The sequence below is a fragment of the Pteronotus mesoamericanus genome, unplaced genomic scaffold (assembly GCF_021234165.1).
Source record: "Pteronotus mesoamericanus isolate MK-2021 breed Mesoamerican mustached bat unplaced genomic scaffold, CSHL_Meso_final scaffold_125, whole genome shotgun sequence".
In the NCBI taxonomy this organism is placed as follows: domain Eukaryota; kingdom Metazoa; phylum Chordata; class Mammalia; order Chiroptera; family Mormoopidae; genus Pteronotus; species Pteronotus mesoamericanus.
Genome location: NW_026555304.1, coordinates 8,627,726 through 8,647,797, shown reverse-complemented (window position 1 = coordinate 8,647,797; position 20,072 = coordinate 8,627,726). Strand labels below are relative to the sequence as shown.

Sequence of the window (20,072 nt, the reverse complement as noted above, 5' to 3'; positions counted from 1 at the left end):
TAGTATGCTTCTATTGGTTTAGCCAAACTCTTCTATCTATAGCCATTCTACAGTAGCAATTCAACCATGATTTAACAAAATCAGAAAAATGCTTAATTACTATCCAAGTTAGCAAAGAGGTCACATCATTAAAGATAATAGTTTTTTACTACTGGAAGAATATATTCACTTTTTTTTTTATTTCTTGATTGTTTTTGCTATTCACGACATGATAACTATAGACACTGCCTACTTACTTACTTATTTATTATTTTTTTTATTGTTCCCATACATTTGTCTCCATTTTCACTCAATCCTACATACTGTTACAAAAACACAGGTATGACCTCCCTTTTTCACAATATCCACAGAAAAAATGAGCCCACACATTTGAATATACATATCAGATTCTTACCAATTAAATGTGCATGAACCCCACCTGTGCTTGATATTCTAGGATTATTTATTTATTTATTTATTTATTATGTGTTATTCCAATACATTTGTCTCCATTTACTCACCACCACTCTCCCCTGCCCCATCGATGCCCACTTCTGCCCCTCAATCTTTCCCCATCTTGGCTTCGTCCATGTGTCCTCGACAGCTGTTCCTTTATCTAACCTTCCCTCTTCCCCTTCCCACTACACCCCTGCCTCCCTCCCTCCTGTCCCACTCAGTTTCTTCTTTCTTTCAATGTTGTTGGTCATATTTTCCTTGCCCGCTTGCTTTGCTGATTAGGTTCCACTTATAGGTGAGATCATATGGTATTTGTCTTTCACTCATTGGCTTATTTCACTTAGCATAATGCTTTCCAGTTCCAACCATGCTGTAGCAAAGGGTAGTAGCTCTTTCTTTCATTCTGCTGCATAGTATTCCATTGTGTAAATGCACCATAGTTTTTTGATCCACTCATTTACTGATGGGCACTTAGACTGATTACTTCCAGCATTTGGCTATTGTCAGTTGTGCTGCTTTGAACATTGGGGTGCATGGGTTTTTTTGAATTCGTGTTTTGGGATTCTTCGGATATAATCCCAGAAGTGGAACTGCTGGGTCAAAAGGCAGTTCCATTTTTAGATTTTTGAGGAAATTCCAAAGTGTTTTCTACAGTGGCTGCACCTGTCTGCATTCCCACAAAAAGTGTACAAGGGTTCCCTTTTTTCCACAATCTCTCCAACACTTGTTGTTTGTTGATTTATTTATGATGATCATTCGGACCAGTGTGAAATGGTACTTCATGTTGTTTTAATTTGCATTTCTCTGATGGCTAGGGATACTAAGCATCCTTTCATATGTCTCTGGGCCCTGTGTATGTCCTCTTTAGAGAAGTGTCTGTTCAGGTCCTTTGCCCCTTTTTTAATTGGATTGGTTGTCTTCCTGGAGTGGAATCTTGTGAGTTCTTCAAATATTTTGGAGATCAAATCTCTGTCTGAGGTATCATTGGCAAATATATTTTCTCATAAGGTTGGTTCCCTTTACAATTTGCTGATGTTTTCTTCAGCCGTGCAGAAGCTTCTTATTTTGATGAAGTCCCAATAGTTTATTCTTTCCTTTATGTCCCTTACTTTAGGGGACATATTGGTGAAAATATTGCTTCGTAGGATATCTGAGAGTTTCCTGCCTATGTTCTCCTCTAGGACTTTTATGGTGTTGCTACTTATATTTAAGTCTTTTATCCATCTTGAGTTTATTTTTGTGTATGGTGTCAGTTGGTGGTTGAATTTCAATTTTTTTGCATGTAGCTGTCCAGCCCTCCCAGCACCATTTGTTGAAGAAAGTATTTTTACTCCATTTTATGCTTCTACACCCTTTGTCGAATATTAATTGACGATAGAGACATGGGTTTATTTCTGGTCTATATATTCTGTCCATTGATCTATGTGTCTATTCTTATGCCAGTACCAGATTGTTTTGAATAGAGTGGCCTGGTAATATACCTTGATGTCAGGTATTGTGATTCCTCCTACTTTGTTTTTCTTTCTCAAAATTGCTGGTGCTATTCAGGGTCATTTATGGTTCCATATAAATTTTTGAAATGTCTGTTCTATATCTGTGAAATACATCATTGGTATTTTAATAGGGATTGCATTGAATCTATAAATTGCTTTGGGTAGCATGGACATTTTGATGATGTTAATTCTTCCAATCCATGAAGGCAGTGTATGCTTCCATTTATTTGTGTCTTCCTTAACTTCTTTCTTCAGTGTTGTATAATTTTCTGCTTACAGGTCTTTTACCTCCTTGGTTAAGTTTATTCCTAGGTACTTTATTTTTCTTGTTGCTATAGCAAAGGAGATTTTTTTTCCTGATTTATGATTCTGATATTACATTTTTGGAATACAAAAATGCCTTCATTTTCTGAATATTGACTTTGTATCCTGCTATTTTTCCAAATTCCCTTATTAGGTCGAGTGGTTTTTTTGGTGGAGTCTATGGGGTTTTCCATGTACACTATCATGTCAGCTGCAAAAAAATGATAGTTTCACTTCCTCCTTTTCAATTTGGATGCCTTTTATTTTTTTTTCTTGTCTGACTGCTGTGGCTAGGATTTCCAATGCTATGTTGAATAGAAGTGGTGAAAGCGGACATCTTTGTCGTGTTCCCTATATTAGGGGGAAAGCTTTTAGTTTTTGCCCATTGAGTGTGAGTTAGCTGTAGGATTTTCATATATGGTTGTTATTATGTTGAGGAATGCCCCCTTTATTCCCATTTTGTGGAGTGTTTTTTTTTTATCATAAATAGGTACTGTACCTTATCAATTGTTTTTTTCTACATCTATCGATATGATCACATGGCTTTTTTCTTTAGTTTTGTTTATGTGATGTATTAGGTTTATTGATTTGCAAATATTGAACTGTCCTTGCATCAGTGGGATGAATCCCACTTCATCATGGTGGATGATCCTTTTAATGTATTGCTGGATGCGATTTGCCAATATTTTGTTGAGGATTTTAGCATCTAAATTAATCAGCGATATTGGCCTGTAGTTTTCTTTCTTGGTTGTGTCTTTATCTGGTTTTGGGATTAGGATGATGCTGGCCTCATAAAAAGAGTTCTGGAATCTTCCCTCATCTTGGATTTTTTAGAATAGTCTGAGAAGGACAGGAGTTAGCTCTTCCTTAAATATTTTGTAAAATTCTCCTGTGAAACTGTTTGGTTCAGGGCTTTTGTGTGGCGGGAATTTCTTGATTACTGTTTCAATTTTCCCTGTTACTGGTCTGTTCAGGCTTTCTGCTTCTTCTTCATTCAGTGTTGGAAGATTATACTTTTCTCAAAATTTGTCCATTTCATCGAGGTTTTCAAATTTCTTGGCATGTAATTGTTCATAGTAGTTTCTGACAATCCTTTGTATTCCTGTGTTATCAGTTGTTATTTCTCCTCTTTCATTTCTGATAGTATTTATTTGGGTCCTTTCCCTTTTCTTCTTGATGAGTCTGCTTAAAGGCTTGTCGATTTTGTTTATCTTTTCAAAGAACCAGCTCCTGTATTTGTTGATCCTTTGAATTGTTCTTTTAGTGTCTATTTCATTCAGTTTTGCTCTGATCTTGTAATTTCCTTCCTTCTACTTGCTCTGGGCTTTGTTTGTTGTTGTTTCTCCAGTTCTTGAAGCTGGAGTGTTAGGTCATTTATTTGAAATGTTTCTATGTTTTTAGGTAGGCCTGTATTGCTATGAACTCTTGCTATTGCTCTTAGGACTGCCTTTGCTGTGTCCCATAGGTTTTGGACTGCCATGTGTTCATTTTTATTTGTTTCCAGAAGCCTTCTTTGTGTGTGTGTATGTGTGTGTGTGTGTGTGTATGTGTGTGTACACATTTAGTTTTGTTGTAACAAAATAACTTGTACACTTTTAATGTTTAAAACTGAGCATCATCTTTCCTTTCCAGTGAGACAAAAGAAAATTTAAAAATAAATAGAACAAAATTACAATAGAGAAATGTCAATTCCAAATAAGATCATACAGGTTCTGCTGATTCTCCCACTGAGTGGTAGAGCTCAAGTCATTATCAGGAGATAATTTTATTTTAAAAGTGTCATTTTAAATTGTGTTAAACATCACAATTAAGCATGCTGAAGGAGAAGCCATGTTGTCAAAATGCCCACTTAACCCACCCAACATCTCTAACCCACCCTTTACTGACCTTCTATAACCTCCCTTTTTTTTCTTTTTTTAAACAAGAGAAAGTAGACAGATACATGTTGGTAAATGCTAACTGTCCATATTCACATAGAGATGCAGTGTAATCTCTGAGGCCAATATACAGAGAAAGGAGGAAAAAAGCTAGAATTCTATGCACTATTATACAGGGGCCTAGCACCCTCCAGCTTCCAGCAGAGCTAAGAAAGCGGAAGGTTTTTCTTTTTTTCCTCAAAGCATGGTGGTGTTGATTCCATAAAGTTTTTGTCAAGAAAGGAAGGGATAAAAGTGAGTTTAGAACTTTCTGATTTCTTCCTTGATCTCATTTGTACTCATTCATTGTTTAATAGCATGCTATTCTGTCTCCATGAGTTTGAATGTTTTTGCTTCACGTTTGAACGTTTTTTCCCTGAGGTGGATTCTCATTTCAAGCCTTTATAATCTGAGAAAATGCTTGTTGTGATTTTGATTTTCCTGAATTTGTTGACGCTTGTTTTGTGTCCTATCATCTGGTCTATCTTTGAAATTGTTCCATGTGCATTTGAAAAGAATGTGTATTTTGCTTCTTTGGGATGAAAGATTCTATATGTGTCAGTTAGGTCCATTTGCTCTAACTCCTCGTTCAGTTCCACGATATCCTTGTTGATATTTTGTTTGGAAGGTCTATCCGTTTTTGACAGTGAGGAGTTAAAAATCTCCTATTATCAGTGTGTTACTGTCCATATCTTTCTTGAAGTCCTCCAAGATTTTCCTTATATATTGGGGTGCTCCTATGTTGGGTGCATATAGATTTACAATATTTATGTCTTCTTGATGGAGTTCTCCTTTCAATATTAAAAAGTATCCTTCTGTTTCTCTTTTTATGGCCTTTGTTTTGAAATCTATTTTGTCTGATATAAGTATTGCTATGCCTGCTTTTTTTTCCCTGTCGATTTGCTTTGAATATTCTATTCCATTCCTTTACTTTCAGTCTGTGTAAGTCCTTTGTTCTGAGGTGGGTCTCTTGTGGCAGCATATGCGTGGCTCGTGTTTTCTTATCCATTCAGCAATCCTATGTATTTTGATTGGGACATTTAATCCATTTATATTTAAAGTTATTATTGATAGGCACTTATTCATTTTTTCCCTTCGTACCTGTGTTCCTCTCTTTTGCACTCTCTTTCTTCATCTTCTTAAACCAATCCCTTTAGCATATTTTGTAGTGCTAGTTTTGTGGTGGTGTATTCTTTAGCCTTCTTTTGTCTGGGAAACTCCTTACTTTGCTTTCCATTTTAATTGAGAGCCTTGCTGGGCAGAGTAGTCTTGGCTGCAGGCCCTTGCTCTTCATAACTTGGAATATTTCTTGCCATTTCCTTCTGGCTTGTAATATTTCTGTTGAGAAGTCAGCTACCAGCTGTATCAGGGCTCCATTGTATGTCACTACCTGTTTATCCCTTGCTGCTTTTAAGATTCTCTCTTTGTCTTTGATATTTGCTATTTTAATGATGATGTGTGTTGGAGTGGGCCTCATAGGGTTCCTCTTGAATGGGACACTCTGTGCATTCTGGACTTGTGTGACTTTCTCTCCTCCAATTAGGGAAGTTTTCCATCATTACTTTTTCAAACAGGTTCTCGATCTCTTGTTCCTCTTCTTCTCGTATCCCTATTATACTGATATTATTATGTTTCAGGTTTTCCTGCATTTCCCTAAATGCCTCTTCATTACTTTTGAGTCTTTTTTCATTTTCTTGCTTTTTCAGGGAGGTTTTTTCTATTTTGTCCTCTAGCTCACTGATTTGATCCTCTGCTTCATTGAGCCTGCTTTCGATTCCTTCTACTACATTCTTCAATTCAGAATTTATATTTCTCATTTCCTCTTGCCTCTTATTGATAGTTTCCATGTCTTTTTTCATGCTGATATAGTTTGCAATAAGTTCCTCATAGTTCTGCTGTAGTTTTTGGTAATTCTCTTTGAGCTCATTGAGCTCATTGATTTTCCTTAGAATTGTTGTTTGAACTTAATATCTGATAATTTACTTGCTTCTATTTCATTTATTTCCCTTTGTGGGGATTCCTCCTTTCCCTTCTTTTGGCGCATACTTCTTTTTTTCCCATTGTTTGTGAGACTCTTCTTTTTTCTTCTGCTTCTTAAATTAATACCTGACTTACTGACTTTGTGGCATGAACTTCTATCTTAAGAGACCGTTTTTTTTTCTGCCTTTGTGGATCTGGTTCTGATGATGTCAGCTGTTGACATTGTCTGACCTTAGGCAGTCTTTAAATGACTTCCATGTATCTACTGTCTGTGTCTGTCTCCTCCAGTTGTTAATCTAGTCCCTTTGCCCTCAGCAGTCAAGGTGGGGCAGAGTCCCTCTTATTGGTGGGGCTATTGTGTCCTTTCACATTGCTGCCACACAGGGGAGTGGTCTGCCTGAGCAATATGGCTGATGCCATATTGGGGAGGGGTCAGTACCAGGATCCATCCCGCTACTCCTTCAGTTTTCTCCCCAATGCCTCTGCCACCAGACTTTCCTCAAATGTCTCTAGATCACTCTGCATCCCCTTTAGTCAGGGATCTACTACCTGTGACTGCTGCTCTGTACTCAGCTGGCAGGCTTGCCCAACACCAGCCTGACCCAGCCTCCTGGTGGTGGGGCTGTTGTGTCTCTTCACACTGCTGCTGCTTGGGGGAGTGGTCTGCCTGAGCAAGATGGCAGCTGTGGAATGGTGGATGAGTCAGCACCTGTACCCCACTGTCCAACCTCCTAGTTCTTTCCCTAAAGCCTCCCTCTCCAGTCTCTCCTCAGGTGGCTCTATCCCACTCTGCCCCCACCTCTACCAAAGCCCAGGGTAAGTGGCTGCCACTACAAATTTTTGCGTTGGCACTTTAAATGGCTCTTTGGGTGTCCAGCTGCCTGTCTCTGGCAGAGAGCACACTGCCTCTTTTCACAGCTGACTGTTATCTGTGTGCTTTTTGGGCTCTGGTGCTATAGGCTGGAGATCCCTGCTTATGATTTAGACCCTGCTCTTCTCAGGGGGATCCAACTTGCCATTTCAATATCCCTCTCCTGTCTTGCTATTGTTCAGTTGTTTTCCAGATGATTTCTCCACAGTTTAGTTGTAATTCCAGATTGCTCCTGGGAAGAGGTCAGGGTGACTTCCACTCACTCCTCCACCACCTTGAAGTCTCTTTCTGAGATACTTAAAAAGAATTTGTAAGTCTAGATAGTCTCCAAGTTGGAGAGGTTGATTAAAACTTAAAATGCAAAGTGAATATACAATAACTGTAATGAAGAAATATAATTATAAAAATTACTCATAGATGCATACCAAGAGTAGCCTATATAGACTCAATAAATCATGAGTCCTTAAGTAACTTGTGCAAAGATATATGTGAGGTAGTTGCCCACTAATGGGAGAACAGCAGTTCTGTTTTATACCCCTTTCAAACAGGCAAACAATGTTTATGTCATTTACTTTTATTTAAAGTTGAGGTAGAATGAGGATTATAACCAGTGTCTTAACATTCTCCCATGCCCTTAGTTCTCTCAATATTTTAACTTCCAAACCTTGGTTGCTAATCTTCTTCAGCAACACCACAACCAAATAACAGGCTGACAGGCTGACACTCTAGAGTCCCTCCATTCTTTCTTGGGTGCAGAGCTAAGTAGAGTTTTAAATAAGAAGTTTCCTGGAGCCAATTTGGTAAAATGTTCCTAGAACCTTCAAAGTATTTATGTCCTCTAAGCTATTCACATCTGGGAATTACTCTGAAGAAAACAGACTGGTACATGGACAGAGTATTAAGCATTATTACACTCATTTTAGGGTTATTTATAAGAGTGAAAAATAGGTGTTGGATCATTTTAAAATATTTTATTGTGTATATATTTTCCTGTAATAGAATGTATTATTTTACTTTAACAGTTATGAACTGAATCATACCCCCCAATTCATATGTTGAAGACCTAACTCCCTATGTACCTCAGAATGTAAAAATATTTGGGGATAGGACTTTTAAAAGAGTTAATTTAGTTAAAATGAGACTTTTAGGGCAGGCCCTAATTTAATCTATCTGGTGTCCTTATTAAAAGAGGAGATCAAACACGTAAAGAGACAACAGGAATGTATACTTAGGGAGAAAAAGGCCATGTGAGGATGGAACATTAGAGCCACCTACAAGCCAAAGAAAGGTCTTGGGAGAAACCAGACCTGCCAACATTTTTACCTTGGACTTCCAGGCTTCAGAACTGTGAGAAAATAAATTTCTGTTGTTTAAGCCACCCAATCTGGTTTTTTATTATGGCAGCCTTAGAAAATTAATAAAAGCATTTATCTAATCTTTTCATTTTGGTTATCTTAAGAAATTAACACAGGTGCATATTTTTAAAATTCAAACATCGAGAAAGAGTGTGTATTTAGGAGTGAGTTTCCTTCCCACTGAGCCTCCTAGATTTGCTCTCTGAAGAGCATTATTATCCACAATTCCTCATATATCTCTCCCCCAAACCCCTGTTTGAATAAGAAAATAAATGTGTTTAGTATTTTTATATAAGCCCCTAACTTTTTAAACTTAGCTGATCTTAGGAAGATAACCCATTCAGTTCTTTAGTGTTTTCCATTGTAATGATGTAACTACTTATTTAACTGATAACATTGAAAGTTCATTTTTCATTTTTTGCCTTCACAACCAATGCTGTAATAAAGATACTTATACATACATTCTTGCATATATGGAGAAATATTATGGGATAACTTCATAGAAATGAAAATGTTAGATCAAACAATAAGTTTTTAAAAGTTTGATAGCCTCCTTTTCTTGCAAAGAGGTTGTACTAATTTAAACTTTCATGCTGAGTATGGGAGTGCTAATTTCCACAGTTTCTAATATGCTGTATTGTCAAACTTAACCATTATTCATCTAACAATTGAACATGGAATCTCACTGATTTTTTGTTCTTTTTTACTTGTTTTTTTATCACCATTTATCCCCCCATACCCTCTCCCACCTCCACCCACCCCACTGCTTCAATCATCACACTGTTGTTCATGTCTGTGAGTTCTTTATCAATCTCTTTTCTTTTTTACTTATTTTTTGCTCAATCCCTCTATCCTACCTTAGGCTTCCCCTGCCCCCACCCAGAGTTGTTAGCCTACTTTCTATTTGTGAGTCTGTCTCTATTTTGCTTGTTAGTTCAGTTTGTGTTTTAAACTGAATTTAATTAATTACAAGTTTGATTGAAATTTGTCATATGTATAAGAAACAGGGGGATTTTTTCTTCTGGAGGGACCAATTTACATCCTCTGCCCATTTGATTACAAATTTTCTTCTTTGTTATGAACATGATGTATTTGTTTTCTCTTTGTGTACAGTTCTAAGAGTTTTGATAAATCCTCAGAATGATGTAATCACCACAATCAATGTATAGAAGAGTTCCATCACTCTGAAAAACTTCCTCATTTTGCTCTTTTATGGTTAACCCCTCTGCTAATTTCTAATCCCTAGCAACCACTGATCTGTCCTCTATCCCTCTAATTTTGCCTTTCCAGAATGTCATAAGTAAATTATACAGTATGTGGTCTTTTGAGTCTGCCTTTTTTCACTTAGCAAAATATATTTGGGATTAATTCTTGTTGTGTGTTTCAATCTCCTACTCCTTCTCATTGCTGAGTACTATTCTGTTACACAGACATGTCATAATTTGGCTATCTATTCCTTAGTTGCAGGACATTTAGATTATTTCTAGTTTTGGGTAACTATAAATAAAACTGCTATGAAATTTGCATACAGGTTTCTGTGTGGATATAAATTGGCATTTCTCTTGAGTAAATACCCAAATTAAGATTACTGAGTCATATGGTAGGTTTATGAACTGTATATGAAACTGCAAAACTGTTTTCCAAACTGACTGTGCCATTTTGCATTTACACAATGATGTGAGAGAGTTCAAGTTACTCAATGTCCTTTCCAACATTTGTTTTGGCTTTCATTGTGAAAGTTTTTTTAATTTTGTTTTTACATTTTTTCCTTTTGTGGGTTTTTGTGGGCTCTTGGTGTTTTTTCTGGGTGTTTTTTCATTTGTTTGTTTATTTTGGTCATCCTATGATGTTGGTGTAGCTCATTGTGGTTTTATGTTGCATTTTTCTAATTATGTTGAGGATCTTTTATGTGCTTATTTGTCATCCATACAACTTAGTAAAATGTCTGTTCAAATTTTTGCCTGCAGTATATTTTGTTGTTTTTTTTCCCCTTACCATTGAGTTTGAAATTTTATATATTCTGGAACAAGTCCCTAAATATGTAATTTGCAAATATCTTCTCCCTGTTCATGGCTTGTCTTTTATTCTCTTTACATTGTCTTTCACAGAGTACATTTAAGCCCCAAATTTTATTTTTTTTAAATAAATCATACTTTGTGTTGTATCTAAGAATCCTTCCCTATCTCCAGGGAAATAATGAAGACATTATTTTGTAGGTCCCCCCCGCCTCAGAAATCTTAGTCTTACAGTTTACATTAGCTCTGTGATATAAGATGTGAGGTATGGATCAAAGCCCATCTTTTCTTTTGAGTATGGATGTATGGTGTCCTAGCCCCATTTGTTTAAATTTATATATACATACACACACACATACATCATTGTCTTTGCCCCTTGTCAAAATCAATTTGCCATATTTATATATATATTTATTTCTGTACTCTCTCTTTCATTCCATTGATCTATTGTCTGTTCCTTCACCAATGACACAATATCTTGATGGTGGTAGCCTTATATTAAGTCTCAAAATCATGTAGTGTCAGTTCGCTAACTTATTTCTTCAAAATTGTTTTCACTAATCTATTTCTTTTGCTTTTTCAGATAAAATTTACAATCAGTTTGTTCTTATCTACAGAAAAGTTTGCTGAGATCTTTACTGAGATTACATTGAGTCACATATCAATTTGAGAAGGAAACTTTGGAGGAAAACTATAATTCACAGACTTTGCTCATCTGTCTATTCATTTTTTTCTTCATTAATTTGTAAAAGTCATGTGTTTCTCTTAAAAATATTCTTTAGAAGGCCCTTGTCTATGTGGCTCAGTTGTTTGAGACATTGTTCCATACACCAACAGGTCATAGGTTCATCCTTATTCAGGGCACATACCTAGGCTGTGGGTTCATTCAATCACTAGTTGGGACAGGTATGGGAAAGAACTAATCGATGTTTCTCTCTCACATCAATGCTTCTTTCTCTCTCTCTCTCTGTCTCCCCCTTTCTCTCTCTCTAAAATCAGTACACATTTTTAAATTAAAAAAAAATACCCTTTAGAAGAAAAAGAAAACTTTACTGGACCAGCAGATGTGGAGGCAAATGCACTAAACCCTGTGTATTGTTTCTCCTCCTAAGGCTCAGGGAAGAATGGAAACGGCGACTGGAGGAAAGACTGCAAATGCTGGACAATCCTGGGAAGAAGGAAAAGCAGGGTAATATTGTGGGCTGATTTATTCCTGCCTCATCCACCTTGAAGATAACAAACCACCAAAGGCACTTTCTTAGGAGATAAAACTAACACCCTTATGATATGATTTGCTAAGCAGGACATCCTCGGTTTGTTCTCCCATTTGTGAGGTGATTTACACGTGAAACCTACCACCTGTCCCCCACCCCATGCTAATGGAACTTACAGAAGTTGTTATCCAACTCACTCCTTCCTGCACAGAGGACAGGATGACTGACAGTGGGATATGGAGCTCAGGTTATTTAATATTAAAAGCTCTTGGAATTAGCACTTCCCCAGTTTCAAAGATCCATGTAGTATAATTTATTTCCATACTTTCTTCTCATTTTGAAACCTGAATGTTGTACCTAAGCTTACCAAAGGCAATTATCATAATGGGAATCTGGCTTTCCTTCGTCTTTTGGGAAAACAGAGTCGTACAATCTTTTCTTTCTGTCCCCTTTTTGTGAGAAGACAATAATGCAACCACTTATAGAAATAAAGCAATTGTTATAAAAAGACTTTATTTATTAACAATATGGTTTGAAAATAAAGAGAACTAATGTTTTTCTCCATAAGAGTTGCATTTTTTCATAAACATGCTTAATTAGAAACGTGCAGTGAAAACAAGATAATGATTAATAAACTTGGTGGTTGTGCCCTCACTGGTGTGTGTCTTCTGTTAAGTCACTGTCTTAGTTAGTTCTCTGGTGCAATAGAAAATGTCAGCTCCAGCCATCCCAGACACATTCTGGAATTTCAAGTCACTCTCACTGTTGGCTCCTCTCAAGCCCAGATCATGATCACAGGGCAGGAAGGGTTCCATCAGTAACTAGGCTCCTCTGCCCAGGGATTCCTCTCTGGGGGGCAGGAGCAGAGTAGGGGACAGCTGGCCAAAGGGACCTTGGGGGTGAGATGGGGGATAACCGGAGACAGTGCTAGGGATATCAGCTGGTAGTATAAACTTCTGCCCCTGGAAGACTAAAAGAGCTCATCATGACTGAGAGAGCCATGGGATGACAAGGGGGTTGGAAGAGATGATTCTACACCACCACAATTATGAGATCCAGGGTGCAAAGCTCAGGTCCTCCTATGGGCTCTTATCCAATCTGCACACAAAAAATAAACATTAAAACAATAAACTACAGCTGGAGAAATTTGTGCAAAATTTGGGGGGGGGAAGCTAATAGTAAAACAGAATTTTAGTGAGGACAAAGAATCATTGAGAATATATATCAAGGTATGTAGCCATATCTGGCTACATGTCTGGCCACAGCCATATGGTCTGTGGGTCAGGAAAATTCCCTGAGAAACTGATATTTAAGCTGAGACTTACAAAAATGAGTTGGAGTTATCCAAGAAAATAGGAATGGAGAAATGGCCTTGTCAGATAAGAACAGCATATGTGAAGACCTAAAGCAGAGCAGGAGGGCTGCAGGGCAGGGACTGGGGACCTGAGGCAAATGTGTGACACTGAGACAAAGTGAGGAGGGTAGCTGTTCTATAGGAGGGTGGAGAGATGAGCAGGGTCTTCCAGAGCCCAGGCTGGAGATTCTAAATTAATGCACAGGGGTATAGGGAGCCATTGAAATGTTTTAGGATGAATGAACTGATTAGATTTGCAGTTTTTAAACTTTTCAGATTTTGTAATACACATACACATGTATATAATTCATAAAAGTTCATAAATACAACATCTCATACATGCAGATATGATTTTATTACAGTATACTATTAACCCTTTCTCCTTTGTCTTTACTGTCTTGGCTTGCTCCCTCTGTTTTTTCTCTGCTCTCTATCGTCTGCAAGTCCCACACCCTTCACCCATGCTAATAATCCAGTGTGAGTCCTCCTGCATTTTTCTCTGTGTTCACATAGCCTTGTACAGATACACACTCATATCGACACTCTACATCTAAATTCTACACACAAACTCTACATCTAAAGGGCTTTGTGTGAATGTGTTCATGTGGTAACATTTTGCAAAATAGGATCATATCACAAGTTTCTGCATCTTATTTTCCTCACTCAACTGCACCTCATACACATACTTCCAAGTCAATATATAGCTACGCTTCACATTTCTTATGGAATCCTATTTTACTATGATGTGGATGCTTCATAATAAAGTCAACGATTCTTTTAGAGGTAAATAGGCATCCAATTTCCAGGTTTTTGCTATTCAAGCAATACAGCAGCAAATACTCTTATCCACAAGTCCTTTATAAAAGTGGCTTTGTGCTGAAAAATAGACTCCTGGGAATGGACAATTAGAACAAACATATTGTAGTTTCTACTTTATTTATTTATTTATTTAATTTTAATTTTTTTTTTTGTGCAAATACATTTGTCTCCACCTTCCTGCCACCACCTTCCCCTGCCCCATCCCCTACCTCCCTTCCTCAATCTTTCCCCACTTTGACTTTTTCCACGGGTCCTTTATACATGTTCTTTGACTTGACCCTTCCCTTCCCTTTCCTTGCCCACCTCTCCCTCCTTCCCTCTTGACTCTGTTGGTTTCTTTTTTTCTTTCAATGTTGCTGGTTATATTTTCCTTGCTTGTTTGTTTTGTTGGTTAGGTTCCACTTATAGGTGAGATCATATGGTATTTGCCTATTGCCCTCTGGCTTATTTCGCTTAGCATAATGCTCTCTAGTTCCATCCATGCTGCCGTGAAGTGCAGTAGTTCTTTTTTTCTTTCTGCTGCATAGTATTCCATTGTGTAAATGTACCATAATTTTTTTATCCAATCATCTACTGATGGGCATTTAGGTTGCTTCCAACACTTGGCTATTGTAAATTGTGCTGCTATGAACATTGGGGTGCATAGGTTCTTTTGAATTGGCGTTTTGGGATTCTTAGGGTAGAGTCCCAGCAGTGGAATCGCTGGGTCAAAAGGTAGTTCCATTTTTAACTTTTTGAGTACATTCCAAACTGTTTTCCACAGTGGCCGCACCACTCCGCATTCCCACCAACAGTGAACTGGGGTTACCTTTTCTCCACAGCCTCACCTACCTGTTGTTTGTTGATCTGTTTATGATGGCCATTCTGAATGGTGTGAAGTGGTATCTCATTGTGGTTTTAATCTGTATTTCTCTGATGGCTAGTGATACTGAGCATGTTTTCAAATGTCTCTGGGCCCACTATATCTCTTCCTTGGAGAAGTGTCTGCCCAGTTCCTTTGCCCATTTTTTAATTGGATCGTTTGTCTTCTTGGAGTGGAGTCATGTGAATTCTTTATATATTTTGGAGATCAAACCTCTATTTGATGTATCATTGGCAAATATATTTTCCCATACAGTTGGCTCCATTTTCATTTTGTTGATGTTTTCTTTAGTCATGCAGAAGCTTCTTATTTTGATGAGGTCCCACTTGTTTATTTTTTTCTTTATGTCCCTTGCTACAGGGGACAAATTGGCTGAAATGTTGCTGAGTGGGATATCTGAGAGTTTCCTGCCTATGTTCTCCTCTAGAACTTTTATGGTGCTGCAACTTATATTTAAGTCTTTTACCCATCTTGAGTTTATTTTTGTGTATGGTATCAGTTGGTGATCAAATCTCAATTTTTTTGCATGTAGCTGTCCAAATGTTACTAGAATGCTTTCCAAAAAGGCTGGTGAAATTGCTACTTAAACCAGGAGTTTACGAGATTCCCTTCTCCCTACATCACTGCCAGCAATCAAAGTGATAGCTGTTTTTGATTTTTTCTAGTCTGAGAGATATAAAGTGGCATCACTTTGTTTCTTTGACCTCTAGTGATCAGGGGTTCTTTTTATTTGTTTGTTTATGAACTTCCTCATTTGTGAATTGCCCATGCACACCTATTACCCATTTTTCTAAAGTTGCCTTTCTATGTCACTGTGTGCAAATATTTTATACCTTGTAAAATATAGCCCCTAGATTGCCATTTGCATTAGAAGCCTAGAGGGCAGGGAAGGGAAGGCCTGCTTAGATATCTATTATAAGTCTGAAAGCCTCAAAGCTAAAAAAGAAAAATAGACATACCTCTTTGCATAAAAGTGAAAAGTTTTTATGTGGTAATGGGTACCATAAACAGAATGATTTGGCAAAATTTCAAGTTTACGTGATCAGCTGTCTGCAGTTGGGAAAACAGATTAGAGGGGAGATGCCCCAAGATGGAGAGAGATGAATGAGGAGGCTGTTTTTGAGAAAGGAGTTGAGCAGAGAGAGAGGATAGGTCTCAGGTTGACCGAATGTAGTAGAGCAAGTAATGGAGATGTTAATTTATTTTAATTTATAAATTAAATGTTATTTTAATTTATTTTAATTTATTTTAACCAACATTTAATTAACATGGATTAAGTAAAAACAATATGAGCCTAAAGAGATGGCAGAGCTGGTTTTGTTACCAGTGGGGACCTAGGACAAGAGCCTAAGCCCTTGAGCTCTGGTTTCCTCGTTTGTAGTAATGGGTATACTATTATCTGTTTCTCCAGATGGCTGAGATTAAATAATTAGATGTAAAAGCTCCTAAAGCAGGGCCTGTCACAAAGTGAGGCCTCAGTGTATCTCAGGTGTCTGTCTTGTTCCATCCCTGCTGTTATTGAAAATGATGGCTGGTCTTGGGGGCAGGAGTTCCCAAGCCTGCCTGCCGATCACAATCATTTGGAAAGCTTTTTTAAATTTATGAATCCCTGGGCTCCACTCCCAGGAATTCTCATTCTGTTGGCCTGGTGTGAGGATCAGGAATTTTTGTATTTTTATCAAGCTGCCCATGAGATCTCAATGCTTAGCCAGACTTGTGAAAGGCTTCCTCAAGAGAGTACATGGATCTAATGGAGAAGACAAAAAATTAAAACTGAGTTGGTCATCAGGCTGTACATTAGAACTATAGAATTTAGTCATCCTGAGGAAATGAAACTCTGTATATCTTCCCACTTTCCCTACCCACCAATCCCTTAACAACTACTATAATTAATAATACTGTATTATATACTTGAAATTTTCTAATACAGTAGATCTGAAGCATTCTTACCACACACAAAAGAGTAACTATGTGGGGTAATGGAAATGTTAATTAGTTTGATTTTGTTAATGATTTTACAAAATATATGTGCATCAAGACATCACATTATATAGCTTAAATATATACAATTTTTATTTGTCAATTATACTTCAATAAAGGGGAGAGATTGAGTCAGTGTAGTAAGAAGAGCACACATGTTGATATGGGGAGACATGAAGATCTCACACAGAGGATGAAGTCTGTGAAGAAAGGGCAATAGCATCCCTGAGGAATCAGCTGCACTATCAGGAAGGGGAGGGGAGGGAAGAAAGGAGAGGTAGGTCAGGGTTAAATGGGAAAACCATTGAAATGCTGGCTAAGGAATTTGGACGTTATCACAAAAGCAATGGAGACTCATCAAAGGTTTTTAAGCAGGGCAATAACTTGCTAAAATCTGTCTTAATAACTGAGTAAAACTACCCTGGCAGCAGTGTGGAGAATGCACTCTACAGATGTTGGGGGATTGTCTTTGCTAAAACTATGATTACACAAACAGCCTGACTGGAAAATATTCCCTTTATATGATCTTCCACTCTGTGCAAGGTGAACGAAGGTACAAATAAGAGACTGGTCTAAGTGATGGAACATAGGGAAAAACATGACAAGTTTACCTTATGTTGTGACTCAATGTAAACATCTTTATACTTTTGGTTTTTATTTCAAAATTAGTTAGCACTTTTCTTTTAATAAGCTTGTATGAAATGTAGGCCAGAAAAATGGCTAAATCTTGGAATGTACCAACTGAGAAGTGAGCTTAGCTGCTCAAAGAGGCTTTACCGAATTTAAACCACAGCTTACTTATGTTTGACCGATGCATAGAAAAAGGTCCATTTGACTTTTGAACAAATGATTCAGTAGCAGTGACAGAAGAAATGAAAGTAGAAAGTGTCTTTTTTCTCAAAACAATTCAGTGGTAAAACTGAGAGGAGCTCTTGACTTCCAGACCAATGCCGAAGCTCTCAGGCTGCTTTTGATACAGATAAATTGACCAATATGTTCCCAGCCAGGAAAGTCAGGAGACGGAGGCTTTGCTACAGGAGACCTGGAGAAGTGGGGAGGGAGAGGGAGAGATACACTGGTTAAGAAAAGTTACTGTCTTAGGCATTCAGATGAGACAGGCAACACCCAAAGGCTGTAGAGAAAATCAGAGGATGACTTCCAACACTGGGCCACCTCACTCAAACAACATGAGCACTGCACCACTGGTAAAGTGAAAGAAAGACACAAAGCCAGGCCTCCCCAGATGACCATGACAAGGACAAGAGACAATATATTAGGAATGAGGAGTTCCAGGCCCTCACCTCAGCCTCCTCTGGCCAAGATGCTCCTAGAGGACATACAGATTCCAAAAAGGGAAGTACAATTTTCCCACGCTGAGAATATCACACTATATTAAAGTTCTCTTTGAAAAGATAAAAGAACTGTACTTTTCCAGTTATAAAAATATACACATTTGTGGTAAAAATTCAGGAAAGTAAAAAAATTTGTAAAAATTACACAGAGTCCACCATATAGCAATAAACACTACTGATGTAGTATTTAGAAAGCTATTTAGCATCTCTATATTTATATAGAATCAAAAAGACAAATAATTTTTCAAAATTGTAATTTTACTACAAATGATTTTTGTAACCTGTTTTTTCATTCAACAATATGACTCACATCATTTTTTTTATTGGTTATATAATAATTTATTTAAACAATTACCTGCTTAGGATAAATTGTAAGAGGTGGAACTGCTCTTAGAGAGTAAGTAGACAACTTCTGGCTCACAGCATCACCTGCCCCCTCATACTGGAGCTACTGATTTTGCCTGACTGGTATCACTCTCCCCATTCCCTTATAACAGACTGAAGTAAGTGCAGGGGAGATGACCATCTTCAGCTCACCTTCCTGTGGTAAAGAGAGGGCTAACCCCACCCCCAGGCCCATGGCACAACCTGACCCATCAAAGAAGTGCCAGAAAGTGCCAGAGATTGGCTGAGGCACGACCATGACCCAAATGGGTCCAGGGAAAGCCGGGGCCTGGGCCTGGACTGAAACTGTAGAGAAGAGAAACACATGATTTTATGAGTCTTCCAGCAGTAATGATGGAGGCTGGAACTGCTGTCAGTCACCGTAGGGAGAGTGTTGCCCAGAAATGAAGCCAATACACAGGAAGGTAAAGCTGAGAGGATTAGGGTGGGAGAGGGGAGAGTTCTTGGACTCAGACAGATCTGGAACCAGATTTATCCCTTGGATCCTTTGACTTCTTGAGTGGATATATACATAATCTCTTTTCCTTTTTTATCCCTTAAATCACTGTAGCTGTCTTTCTCTTGTAATTAAAAAAAAAATGCCCTGAATAAGGAAAAAAAGGTCCTTCTCTGGGCCTGGTCTCCAGTACACAGGCACTAATCCCAGGGTCCTGACTAAGTGGTATCTAGTGATCCCTCCTGGCCATCTGGTGAGAGTCCTAGGCCTGCACCTCTCTGTGCCTCAAGACAGCCATGAAGATTACATAAGCACAGTGCTTGAAGAGCATCTTAAATACCAAAAGTCTGCAATAAATGTTAGCTATTAACATTTTAGCATTAAAGTATGCCTCATCTGAGGACTCTTGTCTTCTTGACCAAAAAGCGAGCTCCATGCATTCAATGTGTACAGCATTTGTGTTTATTTTTCCCCAAGTACAACTACCAGAGAGCAGTGAGCAGATCATTCTCTATAGACAGTTGACCTGGCAGGAGGCTGGTTGAGAGATGATAGTAGAAGGTTGTCATTTTAGCAATTAGATCAAAGTGTTATTGGTGGGAATTAAGTTCTTCCACAACATCACAACAAAAGCATTTGGAGGAACCAGTGTATGGGATATTGTGGTGTGGCATGGTTTATTCTATGTGGAGATAGAAGCTGTCCCCTGGGTTTCCAGTGTCCCATCTTCATCTGTCCAGCCAAGGAAGAAGTCCCACCATGTACTCAGCAAGGCCAAGACAAAAGCCATTGTCCAGAGATCCTGCTCTATATTAAAGTACAGGTCAGTCCCACATCCTGATACCAATAGTCTGGTGACAGATCCTGTACCCTGGGCAAGATAGAAGAAGGAGGAAGCATTACACTGAGCACACTCAAGGCTAGCAAGACAATTGGAGGGGGAGGAAGCCCTCCTGTCCCGTTCAGTACCTGACTGGGGGTGGGACCAGGGAAGCAGACACATGCACCATAGAGTTCAGAATAGCAGCAAGGGGAAGTACAATATTGAAGAAACCTCTCAGTCTAGCCTGGGGAAAAGAAGGAATTGGTTGGGAGACAGACTCCCTGGAGCATGAAGTTTGGGCTGAGGAAGCTGGTCTGGCCCACATGGCCAAAAAAGTAAAAATTCAGGGGAAGGAAGAGACAGTCTTTTAACCTCGTGAACATACTGGCTGGTGTGTTTTTGCAGGACTTTCTGGCCCTGGAATCCATGTGGTCAATAGCAGTGCTAGTTGCTTTTCAT

General features: G+C 38.2%; 1 protein-coding gene across 1 annotated transcript in view; it reads left to right on the top strand.

The window, feature by feature from the left end:
* Nucleotides 1-11,879, top strand: part of FAM240B (family with sequence similarity 240 member B) — a 34,204-nt gene extending 22,325 nt beyond the window's left edge. Inside the window, exon 3 of the mRNA XM_054587957.1 lies at nucleotides 11,481-11,879. Within this exon, the coding sequence (XP_054443932.1) occupies nucleotides 11,481-11,574 (94 nt within the window). The 3' untranslated portion in view covers nucleotides 11,575-11,879. The remainder of the gene's footprint in view (nucleotides 1-11,480) is intronic.
* Nucleotides 11,880-20,072: the final 8,193 nt, after the last annotated feature.